Below are 24,828 nucleotides of genomic sequence, written 5' to 3'. Positions count from 1 at the left end.
CATTTGATTGGTTTATGTCCTGTGAAGGCTTGCCCCAGCTTCTGGACCGGAGATTAAAAAGCACTCAGCGGCCTCCGCTGTGTTTATTGACACAGTACTAGATTCATTGATACAGTACTAGAAAGAGGTTCACTGGAGGGTCGGGGCCTCAGCAGGGAATCCCAGGGCTGGAAAAGCACGGGGTCTTCCCCAGTTCACTCATTTTCCAAATGATGTTGACGAAGCTCAAAAAGGATCTGGGAGCAGGTCTGGGGCTGGAAGTGGGACGTCACCCCAAGCCAGGCTGGAGAGGTCAAAGAGTTCTGTCGGCCGAGCTCAGCGCCACAGCACGCTGTGCCAGGAAGACTTTATTCTGCGCCTCCTGAGGGAAAGGTAGAGGGGAGGTGAGACACATCTCTCCCCTGTGTTCTTTTTCATACTCTCCAGGACCCCTTCCCAGGGGCCAGGCCTGGCTCACCGTCTGTATCTGGCGTTTGAGTTCAGAGATGAGGCGTCCATATGAGTTAGCCAGGGCCACTGTATACGCCATCAGGATGCTAGCGGAGATAAAGTGGAAGCCACTCCGCAAACGTTCTCAGAATATCTTCCACGTAGGGCTTTTTAGAAAGCAGGGGTCTGGACCTCCTCCTTCAGACTCAAGGAGTCGAAGCATCCCAGCCCCCTCCTTCCCGAAGACCCAAGAGTTTGGGCCCCAACCCCCTTCTCTCTCGGAAGCAGGCAGCGGGACCCCAGGTCAGACATTCAGAATCAGACCCAGGAGTCTAGCGCCCTCACCTGGAGATCAGCAGAAGGGGCACAGCAAAAGCCTGGGTACCCAGGAAGAAGAGAAAATTCTGGGCCATCTGAGGCAGTTTGCAGATAGACTCGGGGATCGCCACCCAGATGGACGACTGACCCCGGAATGGACCACACAGCTTGGAAGGTGGGATCCTGGAATCAGAGATAGGCAGAGGTCAAGGATGGCCCAAAGTCAGAACCCTGGACAGGAGGGTGGAGGGTGGGAGAGGCCGGTACCTCCCACACTTACAGGAAGATGCTATAAAGCACAGGAACCGCGGAGATGGCCAGACCCAGGAGAAGGACCAAGGGGAAAAAGAAATTCACAGTGGAGGCTCGAAAGGTGCGGGAGGCCGGGGAGCAGGTGGAGAAGAGGGTGATCTGGCAGGAGGGGATGAAGGGAATATGAGACACAGGAATCTGAGCCCCAGACGCTCCTTCTTCACCATCCAGGAGCCCTAATCCCTGGCCCCCTCTCCTCAATCAGGAGCCAGGAATCCCAGTTCTTTTCCACCATCAGACAAGAGTCCGGGTCGGTCCCCCACTTCCCTCATACCTAACAATTGGGATGCCCTGGACCCTTCCTCTCACATCCAGGGATCTGTCCTCCAGACCCGTGCTCTATCAGGATCTTGTAGTCCGGGACCCCGGCATCCTCCCTCACCAGGATTCGGGAGTCACATCCTTAAGTACTGTCTTCTCCCAGAATCCAGAAACCCAAGCCCCAGTACCTCCCCGCCTCAGACCCAAGGCTGCTCCCCACCGCTCACCTTCTTCAAGTAAAAAAGCAACAGGAACTTCACCGTGTTGAGCAAAGGCAGTAAAGGGCAGAAAAAACTCCCCACCCAGACCACCGTCTGTGCGTAGATGAGCCCCAGCACTTCGTCAGGCACCTGGAACTCCTGGGTCCTCGCGAAACGGCCCAGCGCCCCGGGACAGAGGCCGCAGAGCAGCCTGAGGGGCAGGGTGAGACCGGCCCAATCAGAGGCGGGCCGGCCACGGGTTTCCCCGCCTTCACCGTCCCACCCACCAATCGGAAGGGAGCCCATCTGGAGGCGGGGCGAAACTTCCCAGGCCCGGCAGGGGTGTGTGCCTAGGGGGCGGGGCTTGAGTGGAGTGAATAATCGTGGCTGTAGGGGGCGTGGTCTGGGGGCCTAGGGCAGGGGCGGGGCCACAGCAAGGGGAGGGATTCGCACTTCCGAGGAAACTGGATGAGCAGGATGACTGCCAGGCCGGTTAGCAGATCAAATAGTAGGAGTTTGTACATCTCCTGTCCCAGGCGGGTCTCCCAGCACTGAGGGAGGAAGAACAGGTCAGAAAGACCTCAGGACCCTGTAGACCCAAACAGCTGAGTCTCCAAATTGCAAAAGTATGAGACTCTATCAATACTTTATCTGGGGGGGCGGGGTCTTTCTTCTTTTTAAATATCCATACCCCTGTCCTCATGGGGAAGGTATTCTAGCACCGCAAGCTCCTCTTTCCTCCCAAACCAAGAATCTGGAACCCACCGGGCTCTTCCTTTCCTTCAAGGACCCCAGGAGTCCCCGCATCCTCACCGGAAGTTCTTGGTAATTATAGCGACAGGTTTTGCACTTATTATCCTCCGCATCGCCCCCGCAAGTGATCTTACTCCAGAGAGAGACGAGCAGGACCAGCAGAGAGACCAGGCGGAGAGACACTGTCCTGGCAAGTGGAAAAGAGAAAAAGGGCATCAACACTGATGGAGCGCCCACCACGTGCCCGGATTCTCCTGCGTGGAGCGTGCTCACAGTTCTCCCCACTTCACAGATGAAGAAAACTGGGGCTCAGTGACAAGAGGAGTCGGGATCTGAATCCAGATCCCACCGGATCCCATAGCTTGACGATGTCAGTCTCTTATTTGGTAGCCCCAATGTCCCTTGGCCAGACCCAGCCCACGCCAGGAGTCCAGAACCTGAGTAGGATGAAAACGATCTGGCGACTCCTGGTGTAGCCCTCCAGGGGGGCAATGAGCTTGAACACAGGGGGCAGCACGAAGTTGACCACGGAGATGAAGATGGACGGAAGGTAATCCACCACGAGCTTCAGTACTGGCGTCCGCTGGATAAGAGGCTTGTTCTAGGAGGGAGGGTGGACCAAGAGAAGAGGCTCTGCGGTCCTGCAGGGGCCATGCTTACCATTATCCTCCCCCAGCCTCTTCTTCCTTCAGCACCCTGAAAGTCCACGGTCCAATCATAACCACCACCACCACCACCACCCGGACCCCAATCCTTCCTCTCTGAGATTCCAAGAATCAGGCTTCAGTTTCCTCCACCCTTGGAAAGGTAGGTCCCAGGGCCTTTCCTCCCCCAGGGCCCTCCACACCTGCAGCTCCACAGTGGTCTTGGTAGCCCAGTAGACGCCGTAGAAGGCTGCCCCCAGGAGCGCCAGCACCACCAGGTTGACCAGCAGGCGCACCGACCACAGCCTGGCTTGTTGGCCCAGGGTCCGCACCGCAGCCTTGCGCCGCACTCGCGCTTCCTCCAGCTCCACCTAAGGCCGGAAGAGACGTCCACTTGTGTTCCACTGCCCCAGGTCCAGCCTGGGGTCCACGCTCAACGGGAACTGATGTTGCATCGGCTCCCTAAGAACATCTATAGTCCTGACCAGCCCATCCAAGACCCTCCGGATTGACAATTTAAAACTGACTCCGCCCTTTCAAGGCCCCACCCAACACATCAAGCTCCTCCTAGGGCCCGCCCAGCACTTCTGCCTGGCCTTTGGAGTTTCGGGTCCACTCTACCAAGCCTTTTCTGGCCACGCCCTGCTCCTAACTGTGAACTGAGCTAGCTTTTTCCTGTACCCCTGACGTCAGGCATACCTGTAGTGGCCTTCAGCCCTTTTCCCTCAAGGCCCGCCTCCTAAGAAGAAAGCTCCGCCCAGCATCTCTCTGGAGGCCCCGTTCCTGGCCCAGGCCCCGCCCACTCTCTCAACCCCGCCCCCTCGGGTGCCCCGTGCTCGCAGGGCCCCACCGCTAAGCGCACCTGCAACTCATATAGGATCAGGCGCTGGCGGAGTCTCACGTGGACCTCCCCGCTGAGTCCAAAGTTCCAGGCGGAGAACACGCGGTGGCTGTAGCGGGTCAGGGCCTCTGATTCAGCCAACAACGTCTGCTTCAGCCCAGACACCGAGCTAAGAGAGGGGAGAACCGGGAGATGGAGTGTAGGCAAGACATCTGTGAGCAGGGGGACACCCCTCCCATCTTAGGGGGCAAATAGGGAACGCTGAGACACAGGGCACTTGGAGAAATGCTACCTGATGGAGACACATCCAGACATTGATGCCAAAGACTAACGAGATTCAGAAACAGACCTGGAGGACCGACCCCGGAAAGGAGGGACAGACACCTAGGAGAGAAGGCCAGCTCTGCTGAGAAGGAACAGAGGCCCTGGAGGACAGACCCCTAAGAGAAGGCCAGCTCTTCTGAGAAGGAAACAGAGGCTCTGGAGAGAGATTCAGAGGGGAGACTGAGACCCCAAAGTGGCAGAGATTGCAAGAACGGGGGACAAAGACTCAGTAAGAGAAAAGGAGATGGGGAAAGCTGGGCTCAGAGGAGAGGCCCAGAGGCAGGAGGGGCAGGTAGAGAGACTGGAGAGAGGGGGACAAGGACCTAGGGAGGGGCTGGAAAGCCTGAGAAAAGGACTAAAACAGCAAACTAAAGGGACAAAAAGACTCCACGTCCAACTTCACCAGCCCCGGTGCCAGCCCCCATCACCCCCGTGTGCATCCACCTGCCCTCCTTGCTTCCACCTGTGCCCTCTCGCCAGGCCCCCACTCGCAGCCAGTCGAACCTTCCATTACGAGGATCCGTGGCATTCCCGCTTAGAACCTACTCCACAGCCTCTGCCTACCCTGTCTCAAGTGCCTGAGGCTTGTCTGTTCACCTGGCTGCCTCCCTGCCACCTTTGCAGCCCAGAGGTCACCTCCTCAGAGAGCCCTTTACTGGCCACTCCACGTAAAGACGGTCCCCACGCGTTATTTTGTATCAAAGAGGGCCGGCAAACCATGGCCCTGAGACCAAGTCTTGTTTTTTTGTCAATAAAGTTTTACTGGCGCACAGCCACGCCCACTCGTTCGCCCGCTGCCACAGCCGCTTTGCCCAGCAGACTGTAGTTGAGACAGAGACCACGTGACCTGCAGAGATGCAACTGTCTCCCACCTGGCCTTCCCTTTTTTACCAGCAAAACAAAAAATGTGCTGATCCCTGGTCTGTCAAATCCTCTCATTTGTTTTTTATGTAGTACCAGCTCCCAAACCGCAAATGCTGACTGGCTTGTTTATTTAAGTCAGTCTCGAAATTTATCTCCCCTACTTGACTATAAGCTGTACCCCCTCTGGTGTCCCTGGACCCCAGCACAGTGCCTGGCATTCAGGGAACACACACTCTCTCTCTATACACACACACACACATATTTTAAGTCGTGTTTCTTTCTTGACCCTAGTCCCTTGCCTGAGTGCTGGTGAGTCTCAGATTTTTAACTTCAGTGCAGACTCCTCCTCCACCACCCCCGGTGCCAGCCCCCATCAACCCCCAAGTGCACCCACCTGCCCTCCTTGCTTCCACCTGTGGCCTCTCGCCCAGCCCCCACACATGCAAATACCTACTCAATATTCCCTCATAATCTACTGATCCAAAACTGCACCCTGGATAGTCCCTGCCCAAAGCCTGCTCTTTCTACAGCCCTCCCCATCTCAATGTCATTCTTTTCTTGTTTGTTTTGGAGCCATTCGTCATTATTTTAATTTTTGGCTGCACCCTGCGGCATACAGGACCTTAGCTCCCTGATGAGGGGTTGAACCTGCGGCCCCTGCAGTGGAAGGCAGAGTCTTAACCCCTGGACGGCCAGGGAAGTCCCAACACCTAGAGTCGTTCCCAACTTCTATCATTCACCACATCCCTCTTCCAATTATTAGGGAGTCTCGTGGGCTTTAGTCTCAACATATATAGAGTCTTCCTTTATATAAAGAACAAAATGGGCCAAAAGCAAGCTATAGTGTTGATACAGGCGATGGTGGTCGGGGGCGGGGCAGTGGACCATCACCCTCTAACATGCCATACAGTCCACCCACTCGTTACGGTCTATTGCTTGTTACTTGTCTCTCCTGTTAAAATGTCAGCTCCACCTGGACCAACCAGACTCTGCTGGTTTTTTTTTTTTTTTTGCTCTATTTTGCCACATGCCTAGAACAATGCTTGACACATAGTATCTGCTCAGTTAATATCTATCCCTGAGTGAATGAATCACCCCTGTTTATTTCCTGTTCAGCCACTCTCCCCTCCAGAAAAGATGCAATTAATTTCCTTGTTTGTTTCATATCTTTCCCTCCCGACTAGACTAAGTCACAGGAGGGAGACATCTGTCTTCATCCTCGGCCTGGAGCCAGTCATGAAGCATTTTAAAATCCGATTGCAATTCAAGGAGAGAGAAAGGGACCCCGCAGCGGAGCGAGACGCAGGCCTATGCAGGAGGGCGCTCCCCCCACCGCTCCTCCCCGCCACGTTCCAGGGGCTCTGGGTGCAGGGGTGTCGCTGACCGATGGAGGATGAGCAGCAGGTAGAGGAGGCCAATGGCAAAGGCAGCGCACAGGTAGGTGATGGTCAGGCGTGGGCGGGGCGGGTAGAACCCGTAGAAGAGAGGAGACCATTCTAGAAAACCCTGCGGAAGGAAAGGCAGGACAAGGGGGCTCAGGGAGCGGGCCACCAGGGTCGGGGGGCCCTGAGGATCCCGGGACCCAGGCACGCACCTCTCCAGAGAGCAGGTTGAAAAGCTCAGTGGCGAAGGTGACCAGGCCGTGGGAGCCGGGGTTGTAGGAGCCGCAGGGCGAGGAGGCGTTCGGGGCAGGGGGACCCGGGGGAGTCCCCTCCAACCAGGTGGGCAGCAGAACCATGCAGGCCGTCAGCACCGAGGCCAGCACGTTGAGCAGCAGCAGGAAACGCAGCAGCGAGAAGTAGGACTCGGTGCCGGCGCCAAACTGTCCTGCAGGGGGCAGCAGAGAGGCCGCGGGCTCGGCTCCCAGTGCGGTCCTGGCCCGCCGGCCTCGGACCCCACACCTCCTCCCCAGACCCGGGGGTCCAGCCCCACACCTCCTCCCCAGACCCGGGGGCCCAGCCCCACACCTCCTCCCCAGACCCGGGGGCCCAGCCCCACACCTCCTCCCCAGACCTGGGGGTCCCGGCCCGCCTCCCCAGACCCGGGGGCCCAGCCCCACACCTCCTCCCCAGAGCCGGGGGTCCCGGCCCGCCTCCCCAGACCGGGGGGCTCAGCCCCACACTTCCTCCCCAGACCTGGGGGCCCAGCCCCGCCTCCCTCAGACCCAGGAGTCCAGACCCCACACCTCCTCCCCAGACCCGGGGGCCCAGCCCCACACCTCCTCCCCAGACCCGGGGGCCCAGCCCCACACCTCCTCCCCAGAGCCGGGGGTCCCGGCCCGCCTCCCCAGACCGGGGGGGCTCAGCCCCACACTTCCTCCCCAGACCTGGGGGCCCAGCCCCGCCTCCCTCAGACCCAGGGGCCCAGCCCCACACCTCCTCCCCAGACCCGGGGTCACGGCCCACCTCCCTCGGACTCGGAGGTCTAGACCCCACACCTCATCCTCAGATCCGAGGATCCAGACCCCACACCTCCTCCCCAGACTCGGGGGTCCAGCCCCGCCTCCCTCGGACCCAGGTTTCCAGACCCCAGACCCTCCTCCCTCGGACCCAGAGGTCCAGGCCCCCAGCCCCTCCTCTCTCAGGCCAGGAGTCCAGTTCTGCCCCAACTCGCCAGCCCAAACCCCATCCCCCGTACCCCCAATCCTCTTCAGCGTCCACGCCCAGGGCTGCAGGGAACGCAGGCCTTCCCGCACCTTCTCCTTGGACCTCCGAATCAGCCGAGTCCATTGGGCCCCTGTGGCCCCTGCGCCCTGGGCCACTCGGTCCCTGGCAAGCCTCTCTCTGGGGGGGAACAGAGTCAGAGACAGAACCGTAGCGACCCAGCCGCCCCGAATGGAGACCACCGATAGGTGGAGGCAACCCAGCCGCCGGGCGTCCCTAACTGGGCGTGCTCCGTAGCAATAAAAAGGAACACGCCTACGCTAAGCATAAGACGGGAAACAGACTGCAGGGGTCGATTCAGAGAGACCCAGAGCAAGCACAAAGTGTTCAGGGATGCACACAGAGATGGCGAAGCTGTGAAGAGAAGCAAGGAAGCGATCCTCTGCAGAAGTCTGGGAAGGAGATGGGGGTGCCCCAGGTGGAAGTTATCTGGATCCTCGCTTTGGGAAAACTCTGTAAGCCTCATGCACTTTTCTGTCGGCAAATATCATCATAAAGTTAAAAAAAAAAAGGTAGGTGTGATACTGTGACTTATAATAAGAAACATATTTCATAGTGTATGATATCCCACGTGGAACCTAAAAGAACTGAACTGAGAGTTCCCTGGTGGTGCAGTGGTTAGGACTCTGTGCTCTCACTGCTGAGGGCGGAGGTTCAGTCCCCGGTCGGGGAACTAAAAATCCCACAAGCTGCACGGAACAGTCAGAAAATGAAATGAAGTGAAATAAAAAAACTGAACTCACAAGACAGGAGGATGGTGGGAACCAGGGGGTAGAGTAGGTAAATGCTGATGTTGGTCGAGGAGGACAAACTTCCAGTTAGAAGATGAATGAATTCTGGGACTCTAAAGCAGAGCTCGGTGATCACAGCTCACAGTGCGGCACTGTATACTTGAAGCTTGCCCACAGAGTAAGTGTTCTCACCACAGAAAAACAAGCAGCAATTATGTGACATGTTGGAGATGCTAGCACGACTGTGGTGATCATTTTGCAACATATAAGGGCATGTGTGACGCTGTACACCTCACACTTATCAGATGCTATCTGTCAACTGTATCGAATAAAGCGGCGGGCTCGAGGACTTCCCTGGAGGTCCAGTGGTTAAGAGAAGATAAAATAAAAAGAACTGTATTATTTGGTCTTCCTCTTGTTAGCACAGGGCTCCTAAAGCCTAGAATTTCCTAAGTGGTGAGAGTGATCACCGTGTCTTTTTTATGTGAATGAGGTTGTATCTCCAGGTAGAGAGTGTTACAGCTGGGCTGCGTTGTTGGACACCCAGCCGGAGTCAGAGCATTGCCTGGCATGAGGGAACCTCCCCACACCTCCGGACTAGTGTCCAGATTCTATAGGGAGCAAGGGTCAGTGTCAAGGGTCACCTGAGGAGCGCCCAGGGCCCTGTTCTCGGAAGGGCCTCCGGCTTACTTTTACTGCTGAGCCATATGCATAGTAACTGTTGAACAAGAGACCCAGCTTTCACTGCGTCCTGCAAATTATGTAGCAGGACAGGGGAAAGAAAGACATAACAGTGGTGGGAGGCAGAGGCCGACATAAAGCTCAGAGAGAAAGAAAACAAGTGAACGACAGATTTCAAACAGAGGCAGTCAGGCTTGGAGGGAGAAACAACAGACGACACGGAAGCTGGGAGAGAGAGAGCACCAGGACTCCTGCAGACGGGACTCCTTGGAGCCTGAGAAGCGCCAACAGTGACGGGAGGCAAGGAAACCCAGAGGGGCGGCTGGGAGAGGGGCAGGGGCAGACGGGCGGCCAGAGACGGGGGCGGCGCGGCCAGCCGGCGGCGAGGAGGCCGGGCCTGGCGGGGGCCTCACCTGTGCGCCCGCCTGGCCGCCATGGGCCACGGCAGTTCCCGGGAGGCGCCGGGCTCCGGCTGCTCCTCATGTGCGGCGTCTGCGGAGGTCTGCATGCTCCCCCATGCCTCCTCGTCCTCAGCCTCCTCAGCCCCCCAGGGCAGCACCCCAGGGCCTCGGTACCGAAGGGTGGCAGCGCTGGGCAGCTCATTCAGCACAGAGGACAGCGACGGGCCTGCGCAGGGACGGGGCGCTGGATGGGCCCGGGACTCAGGCACCCGCCCCCCCCCCCCGGGGGTCCGGGCCCGGAAGTGCAGATCCCCGCCCCTCCTCCGTCAGACCGGAGGGGGGGCGTGGTCCAGGCCTCCAGCCCCTCCCCCTTCAGACCAGGGGGTCCAGGCCCCCCTCCTCCCCCCTCAGACCCGGGGGTCCAGGCCCCCAGCCCCCCCTCCCCCCTCAGACCCGGAGGTTCAGGCCCCCAGCCCCCCCTCCCCGCTCAGACCCGGGGGTCCAGGCCCCCAGCCCCTCCTCCCCCCTCAGACCCGGGGGTCCAGGCCCCCAGCCCTTCCTCCCCCCTCAGACCCGGGGATCCATGTCCCCTCAGACCCGGGGGTCCAGGCCCCCAGCCCCTCCTCCCCCCTCAGACCCGGGGGTCCAGGCCCCCCGCCTCCCTCCTCAGATCCGGGGGTCCAGGCGCCCAGCCTCTCCTCCCCTCTCAGACCTGGGGGTCCAGACCCCCGCCTTCCCCCCCAGACCCGGGAGTTTGGACCTCCAGCCCCAGACACCGCCCTCCAAGCACCCAAGAGTGGCCGCTCCCACCGCAGGCTGAGGGCTGGGCTCCGGACTTCCTTCCCCTCTTACTCGGTTTGTGACTCTGGCCCCTGCCAGCCCTCAGACACCCCCGCCTCTAGCGCTTTCCGCCTCCCAGGCTCTGGGTCTGCGCACTCCTCCCGGGAGCTCGAAGTCCCGGCCCCTGGGTCGCCTCTGCCCGGGCTCCCGTTCTCCTTCTCCCCCAGGCCGTCTCCCCGCCAGGCGGACCGGACCCGACCTTCTCCAGGCCCCCGACCTGTTCTGGCCGCCCGGGGTGCCGGCCGCCCCTCCACGGAGCCCCAGGCCTCCGGGCCCCACTGCGGGCGCTCCTCCATGGCCCGGCCGCCGATCCGTTTCCGTCTCCAGGGCCCCCGAGCCGGGACCGCCCCGGGCGAGGGCGGGGCCTGAGGCGGGCGCGCACCTGGCCGCCAGGTGGCCGGAGGCAGTGCCCGCTCCTTCCCGTAAACTTCAGGGCCGCTGCTGCTGGAGCCTCCTGGGAGCTGAGGCCCACAGAGGCCCGGGCGGTGACACCTCGCGGCGGAATGCTGGAGGGATGCGGTCCCCCCACCCTGGCTGACCGTCCACAGACATCCCACAGAGTCTCCGTGTGACACTTTATTGGGAGAGATTTACACATTCTGAGCCTGTCTCAGGCCCGAGGATGACAGGAGGCTACAGGAGCGCGGGGACCCTTGGCTGGCTCAGATGGAACCCACGAAGGCCAGGACGTCTGCACCAAGGCTTCTCCCTTCCAAGAGGGTCACCCTCCGAGCGGGTCTACCGAGAAGACGTGGAGCGAAAGCGGCCAGAAAGCGCCCACTTACCCCCACCCAACTCCCGGACCCGCCCTGAGGCTCCGACCCCCACACCGAGCAGCCAAAGCAAGGCCATCCGCCCAAGAAGCCCTGTGGCCCACCAGCCCCAGCGCAGCGGGAGACACAGCCCTCTGAACAGCAGGCCCAGGCAGGGACAACGGAGATTCTCTCTGGGCACTTAGCTTGATTTTTACGGGAGGGAAAACTGAGCATCGGGCCGAGGGTGGCGGCAGCCAGGGACGCAGGCGCCCCCCGCCTTGGCCTGTCAGGCAGGGCGCAGAGCCGGGAATCCTCTCCAGGTCCCGGGCCAAATTCCGGCCTCTTCTTGGGAAGGGCGGCGGCAGCCTGGTTCACGGGATTCCCAGGCCAAAGCGAGGGGGCCGATCGACCGGCAGACGGTGTGTGGCGAGGGCTCACTCCTCCCGGAGCTTTCCCGAGGCCGGGCTGGGGGCCGGGGCCCCCGACTTCCGCCGCCCGGGGCCGCCCCGGCCCAGCGCCAGCCCCAGCCCCAGGGCCGCCAGGGCCAGGACGTGGATGCAGAAGTAGACCGAGGCCCAGTAGCGGAGCGTGTCGCGCAGCGAGAGCAGCACGAAGCCCATGCACATGTAGTCGTAGGCCCGCATCTTCAGGAACCAGTGAGCCCAGTCCCAGGCCTTCTGGCCCCCGGGGCCCAGCCGCCAGCGCAGGGCCGACTCCAGCTGGCGCTCGGCTGCCAGGCACAGCGGGATGGTGAGGAAGCTCAGGTAGTAACCAGGGTGCAGGCCGTGCCAGTAGGCGCTCAGCAGCATGGTCCACGCACTCCTGCCGGGGGGCGCGAATCAGGGCTTGGGCTGCAGACCCCGGCCTCCCCGCGCAGGCACCGGGCCAGGCCCCTCCCCGCTCAGACCCCGGGATCCAGGCCCCCCGGGCCCCTCTCCCCTCAGACCCGGCCCCTCCCCGCTCAGACCCCGGGATCCAGGCCCCCCCGGCCCCTCCCCCCTCAGACCCGGCCCCTCCCCGCTCAGACCCCGGGATCCAGGCCCCCGGGCCCACCCCCTTCAGACCTGGCCCCTCCCCCCTCAGACCCCGGGGTCCAGGCCCCACACCTCCTTCCCCCCTCAGACCCGCGGATCCAGGCCCCCATCCTCTCCTCCCTCAGACCCAGGAGTCTCTACTGTCTTCTCAGCAAACCCCCCCCAACACTCTCCCCTCAGGACCTAGGAATCAAATCCCTGCCACTTCCTAAGGATTTGAGGATCTAGGAGTATAATTCCTGACCCACGAAGACTCAGACATCTCCAGCCATGGTCCCTTCTTACTGATTCCAAAACCGCTAGCCCTTGAAGACCCACAGATTCAGGCCCCGACCCCCACTTCCACCGGGTGCCCACAAATCCCAGCAGGCTCTGCCAGGGTTGTGTCTGAGTTCCTGCCCACGGGCACCAAGGTTTGCCTCTGGCACGTCAGGGTGGTTAAAGTACAAATATGACCCTGATGCTGGGAATGACTGAAGGCAGGAGGAGAAGGGGCGGCAGAGGACGAGATGGCTGGATGCCATCACCGACTCGATGGATATGGGTTTGAGCAAACTTCAAGAGATAGTGAAGGACAGAGAAGCCTGGTGTGCCACAGTCCATGGGATGACAAAGAATCGGACACGACAGCAAAAAACCCAACGATGAGCATGACACTGACCGCTGTGTGGGGGTAGCTGGGGGAGGGCGCAATGTCCATAAAAAGGCTAAATCTCCCTGTTGTTGACAGGGGAGATGTTTTCCTCCTTCTTTTTCCTTAGGCCATTTCCTTGAAAAAAAAAAAAAATCTACCTTTGAGCATCTTTCCTTTGTCCTTTGGATGCAGATATCAATCTCTGAAAAGGTGAGAGAGGCCTCTAGAAATTGTTACTGTCCAGGAATGTTTTCCTTGAGGGCCTGGGAGCTATGTCCTGGGAGCAGAGATGTGGTGGGAGACAGAGCATAGCAGTGGATAGTAAGAAAAAGAGAGGTTTCTAGACAACCAGTAAGGACCATGGGCTTCCCTGTAGCTCAGAGGCTAAAGAATCTGCCTGCAGTGTGAGAGACCTGGGTTCGCTCCCTGAGTTGGGAAGATGCCCTGGAGAAGGGAATGGCGACCCACTCCAGTATCCTTGCCTAGAAAATTCCATGGCCAGACCATGGGGTTGCAAAGAGTCAGACACGATCGGGCGACAAACACTTTCCCTTTCAATAAGGACCTACTGTATTGCACGGGGAACTCTACTCTATACTTTGTAAGGACCTGTCTGGGAAAAGAAGCGGAAAAAGAAGGGATACTTGTGCATGTACCTAACTGATTCACTCTGCTGTACACCTCAAGCGAGCGCAACTCTACTCCAACTTAAAAATAAAAGGGATGAACTTTTTTTAAAAAAATGGGTGAGATTTCTTTCCATCTTGGAAATTCTCAGCAGAAGGTTACTTGTGCTGTGCCTTGAAATCTGGTGTAATGCTCACTCAGGACCCAAACTGTTTCCTTTCTCTTACCTCTGGCAGAGAGACGATACTCCGGGCTGCCAGAACTGACAGGAACTTACAGGAGGATGCACATGAGCGTGAGCCCAGCATCTCCAACTCTGCGTGTGCACAGCCTAGATCTTGGCCCCTCCCTTAGCTACTCGTCTCTCCCTGTTTCGCGGCCCCCGCCCTCCCCCATGCAGTGAACAGTCTCCAGAGACTCTTCTAGCCTCTCGAACCCACTCCAATCCGGCTTTCACTTCACCTTGCAAGGAGGAGGGGGAATTCCTCCCACCATGCCCCCCACTCAGGGTCACACTTGCCCTCGCCCCCTGGAGCTCCTGGCAGGGGCAGACACACTTTCCCTCCAGCCCCTCCTCCTTGACACCCTTGCTTGTGTGAAGGGAACTAACCGAACGCTTTGCTGATTGTCCTCCTATCTCACTGGCTGTGTCTGCACTCGCCTCTCCTCCCAGCCCCTGTCTACACCAGGGTTCCGCAATGTTGGAGCTACAGACGTCTGGGGCTGGGCTGTCCTGTGCCTGCGTTTAGGCCTCCGCCTACTAGACTCCAATATGATATAGCGTCTCCAGACGCCAACTGCCCAACCCCCTACACCCCCATTGAGACAGTCCTGGGCCTTCCCTGGTGATTCTGATGGTAAAGAATTCACCTGCAGTGCAGGAGACCCGGGTTCACTTCCTGGCTTGGGAAGATGCCCTAGAGAAGGGAATGGCAACCCACTCCAGTAGTCTTGCCAGGAGAATCCCAAGGACAGAGCCGCCTGGCGGGCTTCAGTCCCTGAGGTCACAAAGAGTCAGACACCACTGAGTGACTCAGACATTGAAAATCACTGGTCTCAGTGTAGGTCCACTCTGTGCTTTGACCTGAGACTCAGCCCCAGAGCTTTAAGCACCATCCACAGCTGCCAATGCTCACGGGTCCACTTCTTACACCAACCTTTCCCTAATAAGCCAGAATCACATTACTCAGTGCCTATCCAATAACCCTGGCTAGAACTCTAACTGTCACCTCAAAGTCATTGAGACTAAACCCAAGGCTGGCTTCCTCAGCCTGCCCGCTTCTGAAACTTCCTCCTGCGCAGACTTCCTCTCCTTCATCACCCAGGCCCACTGCCTGGGCAACCCCACTGCGTGTCCTCTCTCGGCCCCCATGCATGTGGGGTCGAGCCGTGACCTCATCTCTCCAGCGCATCCACTTCTGACCACTGGTCCCTACTCTGGACAGCATCAGTGCCCACCGGGCCAGTCCCTGCCTCATCTCCTGCTCCCCTCCCCGCCTTTATTCCATGCCCCATACAAGGTCAGAGCGCATCTTTAAATCCAAACTAGACAGCACATCCAGGGAGGCCTAGCTCCAGAGGTGCCGTGATTAAACGCTTCACCATGAGGACATGTTACGGTGCATCCTGACCTCACCTGGCAGCGAGGGGAAAAGGAGGGATGCTCGGCAGGTGGCCTGACCTCTCTGAGTCTAGATCTCTTCATCTTCAAGATTTCCTACTTCCTAAATTTGTCAAGATCTAAATTTGTCAGTTTATCTTATCTTTACAGAAAGTCTCCACTCAGGAATTACCAGGTGAGTGAAGGACAATGAAAGCTGCTCAGGGCTCACATTACGTGCATTTAACACTTTATCTCACTTATTCCTCAGGTCAACCTGTGACACAGGTTAACAGCATTACCCCCGCTGAAGAGTTGGGGACACTGGGTCGTGGCGAGGGACAAACTGGGAGTTCTGGGTTAACATATATACACTATATAAAATAGATAACCAACCAGGACTTAATGTATTGGCTACTGTATAGGGAATTCTACTCAGTACTCTGTAATAACTTATAAGGGAAAATAATCTGAAAAAAAAAAAAAAAAAAAGGATCGGGAACTCCCTGGTAGTCCAGTGGTTAGGACTCTGCCCTTTCACTGCTGGGGTGGGTTCAGATCCTGCAGGTTGCAAAGCACAGTGGGAAAAAGCAAGAAAAAAAAAAAAAACTAAATTACTTTGCTGTACATCTGAAACGAATACAACATTGTAAACCAACTATACTTCAATTAAAAAAAAAACCTAGAAAAAGCAAAGCATGTAGGGGAATTTTTTGAGAGAGGAAAAAAGAGTTGACGGAACAGAGGTCAACCAACTGCTTAACGTTTCTTAGGTACTGGCAGGGTCACGATTACAGAAGGTCTAGCCATCGAGTCCATAGGACTCGGTGCACTGCGCCTGTGCCAAGCGGCCGGCTTTGCAGAAGCAGAAACGGAGGCCGGGAGAAAGACGAACCAGCTTACCTCGGGAACGCAATCCGAGCCGCAGCCAGAGGCTCAAGAAACTACAGCTCCCATGACCCTCAGGGGCGGAGGCCCGCTTGGGGGAGCCGCAGGGCGCCGCCGGGGCAGCTGGGAGATGTAGTTACACGCCGTCCTCCGCGACAGGAGGGCTCACCTGAGCACGTAGGAGCGGGCGGGCGCGCTCTTGTATATGTACTGCGCCAGCCACCACTGCACCGTCATGTTCCAGTACCGCATGCCCTCCCGCACTCTCACGCAGAAGTCTGTGTTGTAGCAGTCGATGTTGCGGATGGCCTCATAGTCGTACTCCAGGGAAGCTGCCATCTCCGGACTGGGGGGGTGGAGGACGAGGGTGGGGGACAGACATGCAGCTCAGCCAGGCCCCCTCCCGACGCTGGCTCCTGTCCCAGCCCCGGACGCTAAGGAGGGGAGTCTGGCCAGGCAACAGCTCCCTGGCTGTGGCATTTGCTAGGGCAACAGGGGAGGGGAGCCCAGAGGGTGCATTTTTTGGGGGGATGTGCACAATTCCACAGCAATAGGATTCTCTTTCTCTTGGGAAGGGGGCCTGCAACAGCCAGGAAAAGTCTGCAAGGGTTACATTTGCTAAGCTATGAGTCCTTAGCAACCTGACCTGCCAATGGTCTCAGATGTTGGGCTAAGGCCATCCCTGAGCACCCAAGCTCAGCATATCCAGAGAAGCCTCCAAGTAGTCCTTTCTAAATTCCTTAAACCCTTCCCTGGCTGGGCAAACAGCAGCCCTAACAGCGAGGTGGTCCGTGGTTGCTAGGGAGATGTTCTAGGCCCGCCTGCCACCTAGATGGTCTCTGTTGCTAGGGAAAGGGCATTTCTTAGCCACAAGCCTAGGATGTTTTTAAAAAGCATCCTGAAAAGGCGTTTCCTGGCTATCAGTCCGTATGACTGTTCTAGAAGGATCAGCTCCAGTAATACAGCGGTTCCTGGGTCACCGGTGCCAATGCTCCCAGCAGAAGGGGATTATCACTGACCTGCCTGAACCACTGGCTGCTTCTGATAACAGAAGCGGGGCTTCCATTAAGAGCAGGGCCCAGAAGGTTTAGAAAAGCTTTCAGCTCCTGCCTGACGTCTTCTGGGGGATACCCTCTAGCAACTGGAGGCCTGCCTTTGGTTACTCTGGCAGAAGGAAGAAATGTTGCGTGGGGGGGCGCCACTTCCCCCACAACGGAATGGCTGCTGTGACTACGGGGGGATGGCCCAACCCTAGTAAGGAGTCATTCAAAGTTTACATCAAGGGGCTGCTTTTCCAGCCCCAGCCTGAAGGCCAGAGGACGGCTGCAGGGAACCGAGGGAGGGCCCACTCCTGACTGCCAGGGTGCCACCTCCCCAGCAACACAGGAGCATCGTATCCTTAGCAACAAGGGAGTCCCTGGTTACTAGCTGTGTGATCTGCCTCATGATGAAGGAGCTAGGGGAGTAGCTTCACCAGCAACAAGCTTAACCCACAGTTACTGGGGCTTCTGGCGGTTACTAAGAATGGTGTCCCCCCCGGCCAGAGGCCAGCATGGTGGAGAATGCCATTTCTGGGACTTCCCAGGCGGGTAAGGATCCGCCTGCCAACACAGGGGGCTGACTCGGGTTCCATCGCTGGTCGGGGAAGACCCCAGACGCCCTGGAGCAGCTGAGGCTGTGGGCAACAGCTCCTGAGCCTGCGCTCCCCAATGAGAGAAGCCACCAGGAGAAGCTTGCCCCCCCAAGACGAAGAGTAGCCCCACCTTGCCCCAACCAGAGAAAGCCTGTGCTCAGCAGCCAAAAATAAATAAAGAGAATGTCATTTAAAACAGAGGCTGTTATGTGGTGACATCTCACAGGGAGGGCCTGCTTGCTCCCAGCAAAGAAGGGGGCAGTTTAGGAGATGCTGTTTCCATAGCAACACAGGCAGGAAGGGGTAGTTCTGTTGCTAGGGAATGGTTTCCCTAGCAACAAGGGGCTGCTCCTCACTGCCCAGGGATGGCATCCTGAGCAACCAACAACAACCGGGTTACCGGGGTGACACTTCCATGGGAACAGAGGGGCAGCAGGGGGTTGCTAGAATACACCTTCCTTTTCCTAGCAACAGAGAGCAATTCATACCCCAGGGGGTGACAAGCACACAACAGGGGGCGATCCGCAGGTTTCAGGAGTTTTCCTAGGACAGGGGAGGGCGGGCTGCGGTGGCCAAGAGTGACACTGCTGACAACAGGTGGGAGACCAGCCCCCCTCCTCCCCGCTCTCCTCCCTGCTAGGGGCAGGGCCAGCCCGCGGTGATGGGGCCGGCCGGGTCTTGGGACACCTCCCTCCCGCCGCCTGACCTGCTGGGGGGTGGGCATTGGAGGGTGGGGCCGCCCCCGGCCCGGGCTTTGGCGGCCACGGGGTAGGCCCCGAAGCCAGCGGCAATGCAGCCGCACTCGGCGGCAATCCAGGCCACGTAGAAGCGCATGCGGAAGGCGAAGAAGACGGGAACCATGTAGAAGAGGCGGGCGGGCAGCGGGCGGGCGTAGAAGGCGTCCTCGCGCACGGCCTCCAGCGGGAAGAGGTGTGACGAGAGCAGGAAGAGCAGGCCGAAGAGCGGGGCCGGCCAGGCGCGGCGCAACAGGGGCCGCAGGCTGGGCACGGCCCCCGGGAAGGGCTGCTCCAGCCAGTCCAGGTAGGTGCGGTAGCGGAAGAACGGGCCTGTGGCGGGAGGGCGGGCCGCGGTCAGACGCTGGTGCGCGTGGGGGCGCCGGGCAGAGCGCCGGTCCCGGGGCGGGGGAGATGGGCCAGGAACCGGGGGACCAGGGGGACCGGGGGGGACCAGGGAGAGAGGAGAACGGAGAGCAAGGGAAAGCGGACAAAGGGGGAGACAGGGGGCTTGGCGGGAAAGAGGAACAGACAGACACTCAGGGAGCGTCTCTGACAGAGCAGTCTGAGAACCAGGGGGTCCCGGCACACTTGATGGAGACAGACAGGCCGCACTTGGAGGGAGGCGGGCAGGGGGGCCCGGGGGTCAGGAACAGGGAGCGCAGCAGCGCGTCCCTTGAGGAAGACAGGGGCCTGACAAGCAATCAGAGGGTTGCAGGGGCAAGGCCCTGGGCGGGATCTGACCAGGGCTTTGGGTTTGGCTTTATATATATATATATAAAATTTTTTTTTTTGGATAACGTGTGGTTTATCCACTCAATGGAATACTACACAGCCATGAAAACAAACCAGGTACAAGTCCGTGCAGCCAACGTCTCGCATCCCATTGAGCAAATAAGGCAGCACAGAGGAATACATACTGTATCTGATTCTATTCCCATAAAGCCCCAAAACAGACAACACTAACCTATGCTCTTAGAAGTCCAGAGAGTGGCTACCCTTGGGAGACAGCAACTAGAAGGGAGGAGAGACTAGTGCTGTGTTGGGAAGATTATTTGATGGGGTGCTGACCGTATGCATGTTTCCCATTGGTGTAAAACCACCCACTTGTTTGCATATGCTGTGCAGGCAAGCGTGTGCGCTCAGTCACGTCTAACTCTCTGCGAACCCATGGACTGTAGCCTGCCGGGCTGCTCTGTCCGTGGGATTTCCCAGGCAAGAATTCTGGAGTGGGTAGCCATTTCCTTCTCCAAAGACTCTGGTTTGTTTCCCCCCGTGCTAGGGTAACCACTGTAGGCTCCCCGACCAGGGAAGGGCTAGATTATTATTTCGCCTTTTCAGGAGACCCCTCAGCCACTGAGCAGGGAGGGGCTGCAGAGGGACACTGACGGAAAAGACGGGACTGCTGCACTTTTTAGATAAAATGATGGCTTGGCCTGGGGAGGGAGCAGAGGGCTTTAACAGAAATGTGGAAAGTCTCACATGTCACAGAGGACCACACGCTGTATGATGCCATTTATAGAAGCTCAGGGTAGGCAGACACATAGAGAAAGTCAGTGCTTTCAGGGAATGGAGGCAGCTGGAGGTTTGGGAGACGATGGTAAAGGCTGCAGGGGTTCTTTTTGAGGTGATGAAATTGCCTGGGAGTCAGGCTGCACAACTCTGTAGAGAGACTCAAACTCAGCAAACTGGAGGTGGTTGTGAGTGGGTGAATATGGTAATTATAGCTCAATACAGTTGTTACAGAAGTCAAGACCTTCTACGAGGTCAACGGTGATGAAAAATACGTCCTGAAACTAAAAGTCGGATCATACGCTGTGAATCCTTGTGGCCTGGGCGGCAGACACATTAGGGTGACATCGATCTTTCTCCTTAATCTCCCATGTGCTCCCAGTAAGCTACAAAGAGTCACTGAGGCAGAGAACAATCTGTGTCTATTCTGGAGGGGTCCTGGGGCCAGCGGGAGAGGGAGACAGGGACTGGGGCTCAGAGGCTCACCCTCAGAGCAGCAGAGGCTGGAATGAGGGGTGGGGTGGGGCAGGAACACAGAACAGACAGCAGAGTCCTGGCAGAGGCAGGCCCGGGGTGGGCACGCTCACCTGTCATGATTCCCACGTAGCAGTAGCTGTAGCTGAGGGTCTCCATCAGAGAGGGCACGTCCGGCAGCAACCCCAAGGGGGGCTCCTTGCTGAAGCCCGAGGCCATTTCCTTCCTCTGGGCCACGTGCAGGTCCTGAACTTCACTGGCCAGACTCACCAGCTGGGAGGAAGGGGCGTGCGGGAGGACAGCTCAGACCCCGGCCTCCTCACACCCACCTGCCGTTCACGACTGCCCTGGGCGGCCAAGGGCCGGGCGGTCCTGTGGGGCTGGGTGCCGAGGCGCTGCTCCTTGGGCAGCTCTGAGCATCTGACCACGGGTAAGGGCTCCCTCCTGGGCCCCTTGGTCTTTTTCTCTCTAAGTTCCATCTTTCCGTGTTCCCCTGCCGTTCACGGCTTTAGGTACCACCCACGCTGTACCCCGGTGGGACTTCTCCAAGCCCCGGGCTTGTCCATCAGGCTGCCTCTAGGGAATTCCCTGGTGGTCCAGAGGTTAGGACTTGGTGCTTTCCCTACCGGGGCCCGGGTTTGATGATGCTCGGTTTGCAAACTGAGATCCCACAAGCCGTGTGGCATGGCCAAAATAAATTAAAAAAAAAAGAAAAAGCAGCTGCCTCTTCTCATTAATACATGGATGGATGACTTCCGGGCACCTCGAATTTAACACATCACAAGTGGAAAACAGTTTTAGCCATTTCCCGAAGTGGGTGTTCATCTGGTCTCTCCCCTCATCAAATGCCAGTCCTTGGGATTCTCCAGGCCAGAATACTAGAGTGGGTAGCCTTTCCCTTCCCCAGGGGATCGTCCCAACCCAGGGATTGAACCCAGGTCTCCTGCATTGCAGGCAGATTCTCTACCAGCTGAGCCAGCAGGGAAGCCCCATCAAATGCCATCAGCATCTACTGAGCTGCTTAGACTGGAAACCTTCCTTGCTCCCCAGGTCGCATCCCTGAGGTCTCTGGGCCTGTCCCTTTTGCTTTGCCTCCACCACTGGGCTGAGTATGTTTACCCTAGGCCCCCAGCCTGCTCTCTACCCTTCTGCACACACACCCCAGGCTGGCCCGACATCCACAGGTCTGTGTCTTCCAGCTTCAGCCGGGGTTCAGTTGCCAGATGGCGGAGGCAGGCAGGAGTGAACCTTGGGTTTGTATTCCTGTATTTTTAATCCCTCTATTGATAAGACCGCCTGGGGCCTGGCCGTGACCCTTGACCAACCTCCTCGAATCTACCCAAGTCCTTTTCCTTCTGGGCTCCCCTCCTCTCGTCCCCTTGGGCCCAGGAGCCTTCCTCATCCTGCCCTGGTCGAGGTAAACATCAACAAAAACGCGCTCCAGGTTCTCCTACGTGCCAGGCCTCCTGGTGGGGCCCTGATAAGCGGCCCCAGGCCTGCCTCAAGCCTGCAGTTTGTCAGTTGGCCTTAGATAAAGGAGTCCCACATCAGCTCCCCTTACCCTTCCTGCTGCAGTTCCCTCAGCACCTGGAGGAAGTATTTTTAAACCTGTAAACCTGGTCACAGGTTTTCAGAAAAACCTCTTGCAGTGGCTCTTGGGCCCCCACAGGAAGAAGTCCAAACTCTGCACTGGGGCCAGCCAGGCCCTGCACGGCTTGGCCCGTGCTATGGTCTCCCTTTGAAGGACAGTCCATGTGGCTACAACACAGCTGGTGGCATGCGGCCAGGCCCCCTCCAAGCCCGCTGCTCCCTGTGTCCCGAGAGGCTCTGGTTTCCTCCAACTCCTAACCCACTCCTGCCCACTCTTCAGCTCCCGCCCGGGAACACGGGGTGCTGGGCAAGCCCTGCCTGCCACTGCCGCCTGACCCTTCCATTCCCTGAAAGGTAGCACACAGGAGCAATGCGTGACCTTTCCTTCTGCGGCAGGGCCTGCAGACCTGTATTCTCCCATCTTCCCAGGTTGTGGGAAGCCAGACGGGGTGTCCTGCTTTTGTGCCCTCAGCTCAGTGCTCTCTGCCCAGAGCTGGGTTTTGTTTTTTTTTCTTTTGTAACGTGGCTTGCTACAAAGATGCACTTTAGCCCAGCCACCCACTGACACCCACAGTTATATAGCTTTGGGTACTTTTTTACCCCGGGGAAGAGCTGAGAGGTGAAATCCTGCCTTCGGCGGAGTGAGTGGGAGAGACCGACCCGCCTCCTCTGCCTCCCCAGGGAGGAGAAGGTAAAGCTGGGCTGGTTCACGGGCACCCAGGGAGGGCTGGGGGTGTGGGGGGAGCCTGACCTTCAGTGTCAGCAGCAGTTGGACGGCGTTGGTGAAGGGCGTGGGAGTGGGCAGGCCCAGCAGGCTGAGCGCTCGGAAGAAAAGCAGGTAGGAGAAGGTCCAGGCGAGGGCCAGGGCGTGGCAGGAGCTGAGACAAGACAGGAGGCCTGTCGCACTGGGTGCGGGAGGTCTTGCCTCTGTCGCCCCTGGATTCCAGCTGCAGATCCCACCCCCCACTGCCCACCTTTAGAGATAGGGGAGGTGGGTGTACAGGATGAACACAACCGAAAGAGCTGTATAAAAACGCACAGCAACAGAGAACAAGGAGGAGATGAAGAGAGGGGCTGCAGGGTGAAGACCCTTCATGCCTCCATTTGTTTCTGGGAGGGAGGGGGAGAGGTGAGGGAGAAAGAGAGAGAATCCCGGGGCCAGCAGCCCAGTAATGCCCTCCTCTCTCCTGAATCCATGACATGGACGTCAAGGGCCAGGACAGACACACAGGGACGAGACCCAGAAAAAGGCAGGAGAGGAGGAAAAACAGACCAAACACGTGACGCAGAGAATCTCGAGGCACACAAGAGACATCCAGAGGCTGACGCGGAAACAGAGAAAGACCCCAAGAGGAAAGAGGTTGCATCCTCCACCCGCTCCGTGCTCCCCCTCCTCCTCCCCCTCCTCCTCCCACCAAATCCTCACCAGGGCTGGGCCTGAATGAGCGCCCAGGTCCCAAGGATGGTGACCAGGGAATGCAAAGTGTGGGGGCCACAGGTGAACAAGGTGAGCCCCAGGCCCACGGCTGCTGCCCCCCATCTCTTCAGCCCAGGTCCTGCGGGGAGAAGGCACAGCGTCAGCGTAGAACTTTCCAGGGGGTCCCCCGTTCTGCCCACCCCCCCTTACTTTCCGTTGAGGAGGGAACCTGACTCACCAGCTTTCTTGAAGAGGAAGCCGATGGGGATGGAGATAAGAAGAACCACCAGATATGTCCATTCTTCGGGCGACATGTTCTAGGGGACGGGCAAACGTTCACAGTGAGAACCCAGGAGTCCGGCCGCCAGCCCCTCCTTAGAGGATTTAGGAATCTGCCCCCGTCTAAATCCCCAGTTGTCAAAGATCCAGGAATCCTACCCTCAGCTCCTCTCCTCTGAGAACACAGGAATCCTGACCTCCAGGCCCTTCCTCCTTTGAGGATAGAGGAAGTCACCCCCAGGACCTCTCTTGAGAATCCAGGCCCCCAGATCTCTTCTCCTTTGAGAACCCAGGAATCCAAACCTGCCGACCCCTTCTCCGTAGACGATCAAGCAACACCCAGCCCGCCTCTTATCCCCGCGCTCCCCACTGCCTCCGAAAACACTGCTCTCTAAACCCCTGCCGTTCTTCGAGGGGGCCTCAGAGGAGTCCAGGTCTCCAGCCTCCACCTCTCTCCGAGCTCGGGTTCCTTCTCCTGTCTGAAGCCGGAGAGCCGGCCCGCTCCCCAGTCCCAGCCCGAGTCCCGGGGCGCGCACCAAGCACGGCTCATATCCGCTTTGGGCAAAGCCACAGGCGGTTACGCCACCCGGGAGCTCGACCGTGCCACCCCGGAGCTCGGCCGGGCTCCCGGCGCCGCCCCCGCACCCCATCAGCCCGCCGATGCGCAGCGACCCCTCACTGTCCCGACCCCTCCCGGTTTCCTGGGCGCCTCCACACCCCGGCCCACCTGGACCCGCGGTTCTGCGCCGCTCGCAGGGCAGGAGGCGGCCGAGCAGTCCTGGCCCGCCGGGTACCGTGGGTCCGGCCACGCCTACCCCGCCCAGCACGCCCCCGCACCCCCCAGCCTCTTTCGGGGGGCCTGCAGAGCTGCGCGGCCCAGGGTCGTGCGCACAGCGCCCAGCGGTGTCCGGGCTGCGCGGGGAAGGAGCGCGAACGAGGCGCAGAGAGCACGACCCGGCGGCGGGACCCGGACTCGGATCTACCAGGCTGCGAGCACGCAAAGGGCGGGGCTTCGGCTCGGAAAGGGGTGGGGCCAGAAGCTTCGGGCTCCGAGGCCGCCGGGGGACCCGGGAAAGAGGCGGGGCCTGGAGCTGAGCTGTCAGAGGGAGGCGGGGCCTCCGCTCCAGGTTCCTTCGGCCAGAATCCGGGGGTGGTTTGGAGGCGGGGCCACAGGCTTCGGACTTGTTCGGAGGTGGTCGAGTAAGTTCGGTTGTGGGCGGGGCCAAGAGCTTCGGCCGGACGTGGGCGGGGCCACAGCCTCGGCTCCCTTCGGAGGTAGTCGGGTAGAAGCGACCTTGGGTTGCTCATAGGCGGAGTCTCAGGTTTGGGACGGAGGCGGAGCCACGGGCTTTGGACATACTTAGGAGGGACCCAGAAGCACCCCCCCCA

The 24,828-nt window shown here is 58.9% G+C and overlaps 2 protein-coding genes across 5 annotated transcripts; both read right to left on the bottom strand.

Moving 5' to 3' along the window:
• Positions 1-53: 53 nt before the first annotated feature.
• On the bottom strand, positions 54-10,581 carry TMC4 (transmembrane channel like 4). Its single transcript, XM_042232554.1, has 15 exons — positions 10,462-10,581; positions 9,435-9,648; positions 7,584-7,729; positions 6,541-6,773; positions 6,331-6,452; positions 3,780-3,927; positions 3,121-3,288; positions 2,711-2,874; positions 2,334-2,460; positions 1,974-2,071; positions 1,548-1,731; positions 1,028-1,158; positions 775-930; positions 458-536; positions 54-361 (listed from the first exon to the last, which is right to left on the bottom strand). The coding sequence occupies exons 1-15, from the start codon at positions 10,556-10,558 to the stop codon at positions 293-295; spliced, it is 2,136 nt and encodes a 711-aa protein (XP_042088488.1). The 5' UTR covers positions 10,559-10,581; the 3' UTR covers positions 54-292.
• Positions 10,582-10,823: 242 nt separating this feature from the next.
• Positions 10,824-24,436, bottom strand: MBOAT7 (membrane bound O-acyltransferase domain containing 7). Of its 4 annotated transcripts, none has more exons than XM_027978845.3 (8): positions 24,167-24,436; positions 23,399-23,477; positions 23,170-23,299; positions 22,495-22,621; positions 20,267-20,426; positions 18,140-18,500; positions 15,970-16,146; positions 10,824-11,839 (listed from the first exon to the last, which is right to left on the bottom strand). In XM_027978845.3, the coding sequence occupies exons 2-8, from the start codon at positions 23,472-23,474 to the stop codon at positions 11,452-11,454; spliced, it is 1,419 nt and encodes a 472-aa protein (XP_027834646.1). In that variant the 5' UTR covers positions 23,475-23,477; positions 24,167-24,436; the 3' UTR covers positions 10,824-11,451. The 4 variants fall into 4 exon arrangements, with proteins under 4 accessions (XP_027834646.1, XP_027834648.1, XP_027834647.1 ...); XM_027978847.2 differs by lacking the exon at positions 24,167-24,436 and adding an exon at positions 23,889-24,074; XM_027978846.3 differs by lacking the exon at positions 24,167-24,436 and adding an exon at positions 23,599-23,754.
• Between the last annotated feature and the right edge of the window lie 392 nt (positions 24,437-24,828).

This window comes from Ovis aries, chromosome 14 (assembly GCF_016772045.2).
Source record: "Ovis aries strain OAR_USU_Benz2616 breed Rambouillet chromosome 14, ARS-UI_Ramb_v3.0, whole genome shotgun sequence".
Classification (NCBI taxonomy): domain Eukaryota; kingdom Metazoa; phylum Chordata; class Mammalia; order Artiodactyla; family Bovidae; genus Ovis; species Ovis aries.
The sequence above is the reverse complement of the archived record's forward strand: the minus strand, read 5'-3'. Positions and strand labels throughout refer to the sequence as shown.

What these genes read in the sequence shown, in the direction of transcription:
- TMC4 (XM_042232554.1), bottom strand. Translation starts at nt 10,558, where the DNA reads ATGGAGGAGCGCCCGCAGTGGGGCCCGGAGGCCTGGGGCTCCGTGGAG. An exon ending in AGGTCGGGGGCCTGGAGAAG is followed by an intron (nt 9,649 to 10,461) that starts GTCGGGTCCGGT and finishes GTCCCTGCGCAG; the next exon opens with GCCCGTCGCTGTCCTCTGTG. An exon ending in CTGCTGCTCATCCTCCATCG is followed by an intron (nt 3,928 to 6,330) that starts GTCAGCGACACC and finishes CCCCTCTCTTAG; the next exon opens with CTCGGTGTCTGGGCTGAAGC.
- MBOAT7 (XM_027978845.3), bottom strand. Translation starts at nt 23,474, where the DNA reads ATGTCGCCCGAAGAATGGACATATCTGGTGGTTCTTCTTATCTCCATC. An exon ending in CTTCCTCTTCAAGAAAGCTG is followed by an intron (nt 23,300 to 23,398) that starts GTGAGTCAGGTT and finishes TTCTCCCCGCAG; the next exon opens with GACCTGGGCTGAAGAGATGG. An exon ending in CTCATTCAGGCCCAGCCCTG is followed by an intron (nt 22,622 to 23,169) that starts GTGAGGATTTGG and finishes GTCTTGTCTCAG; the next exon opens with CTCCTGCCACGCCCTGGCCC.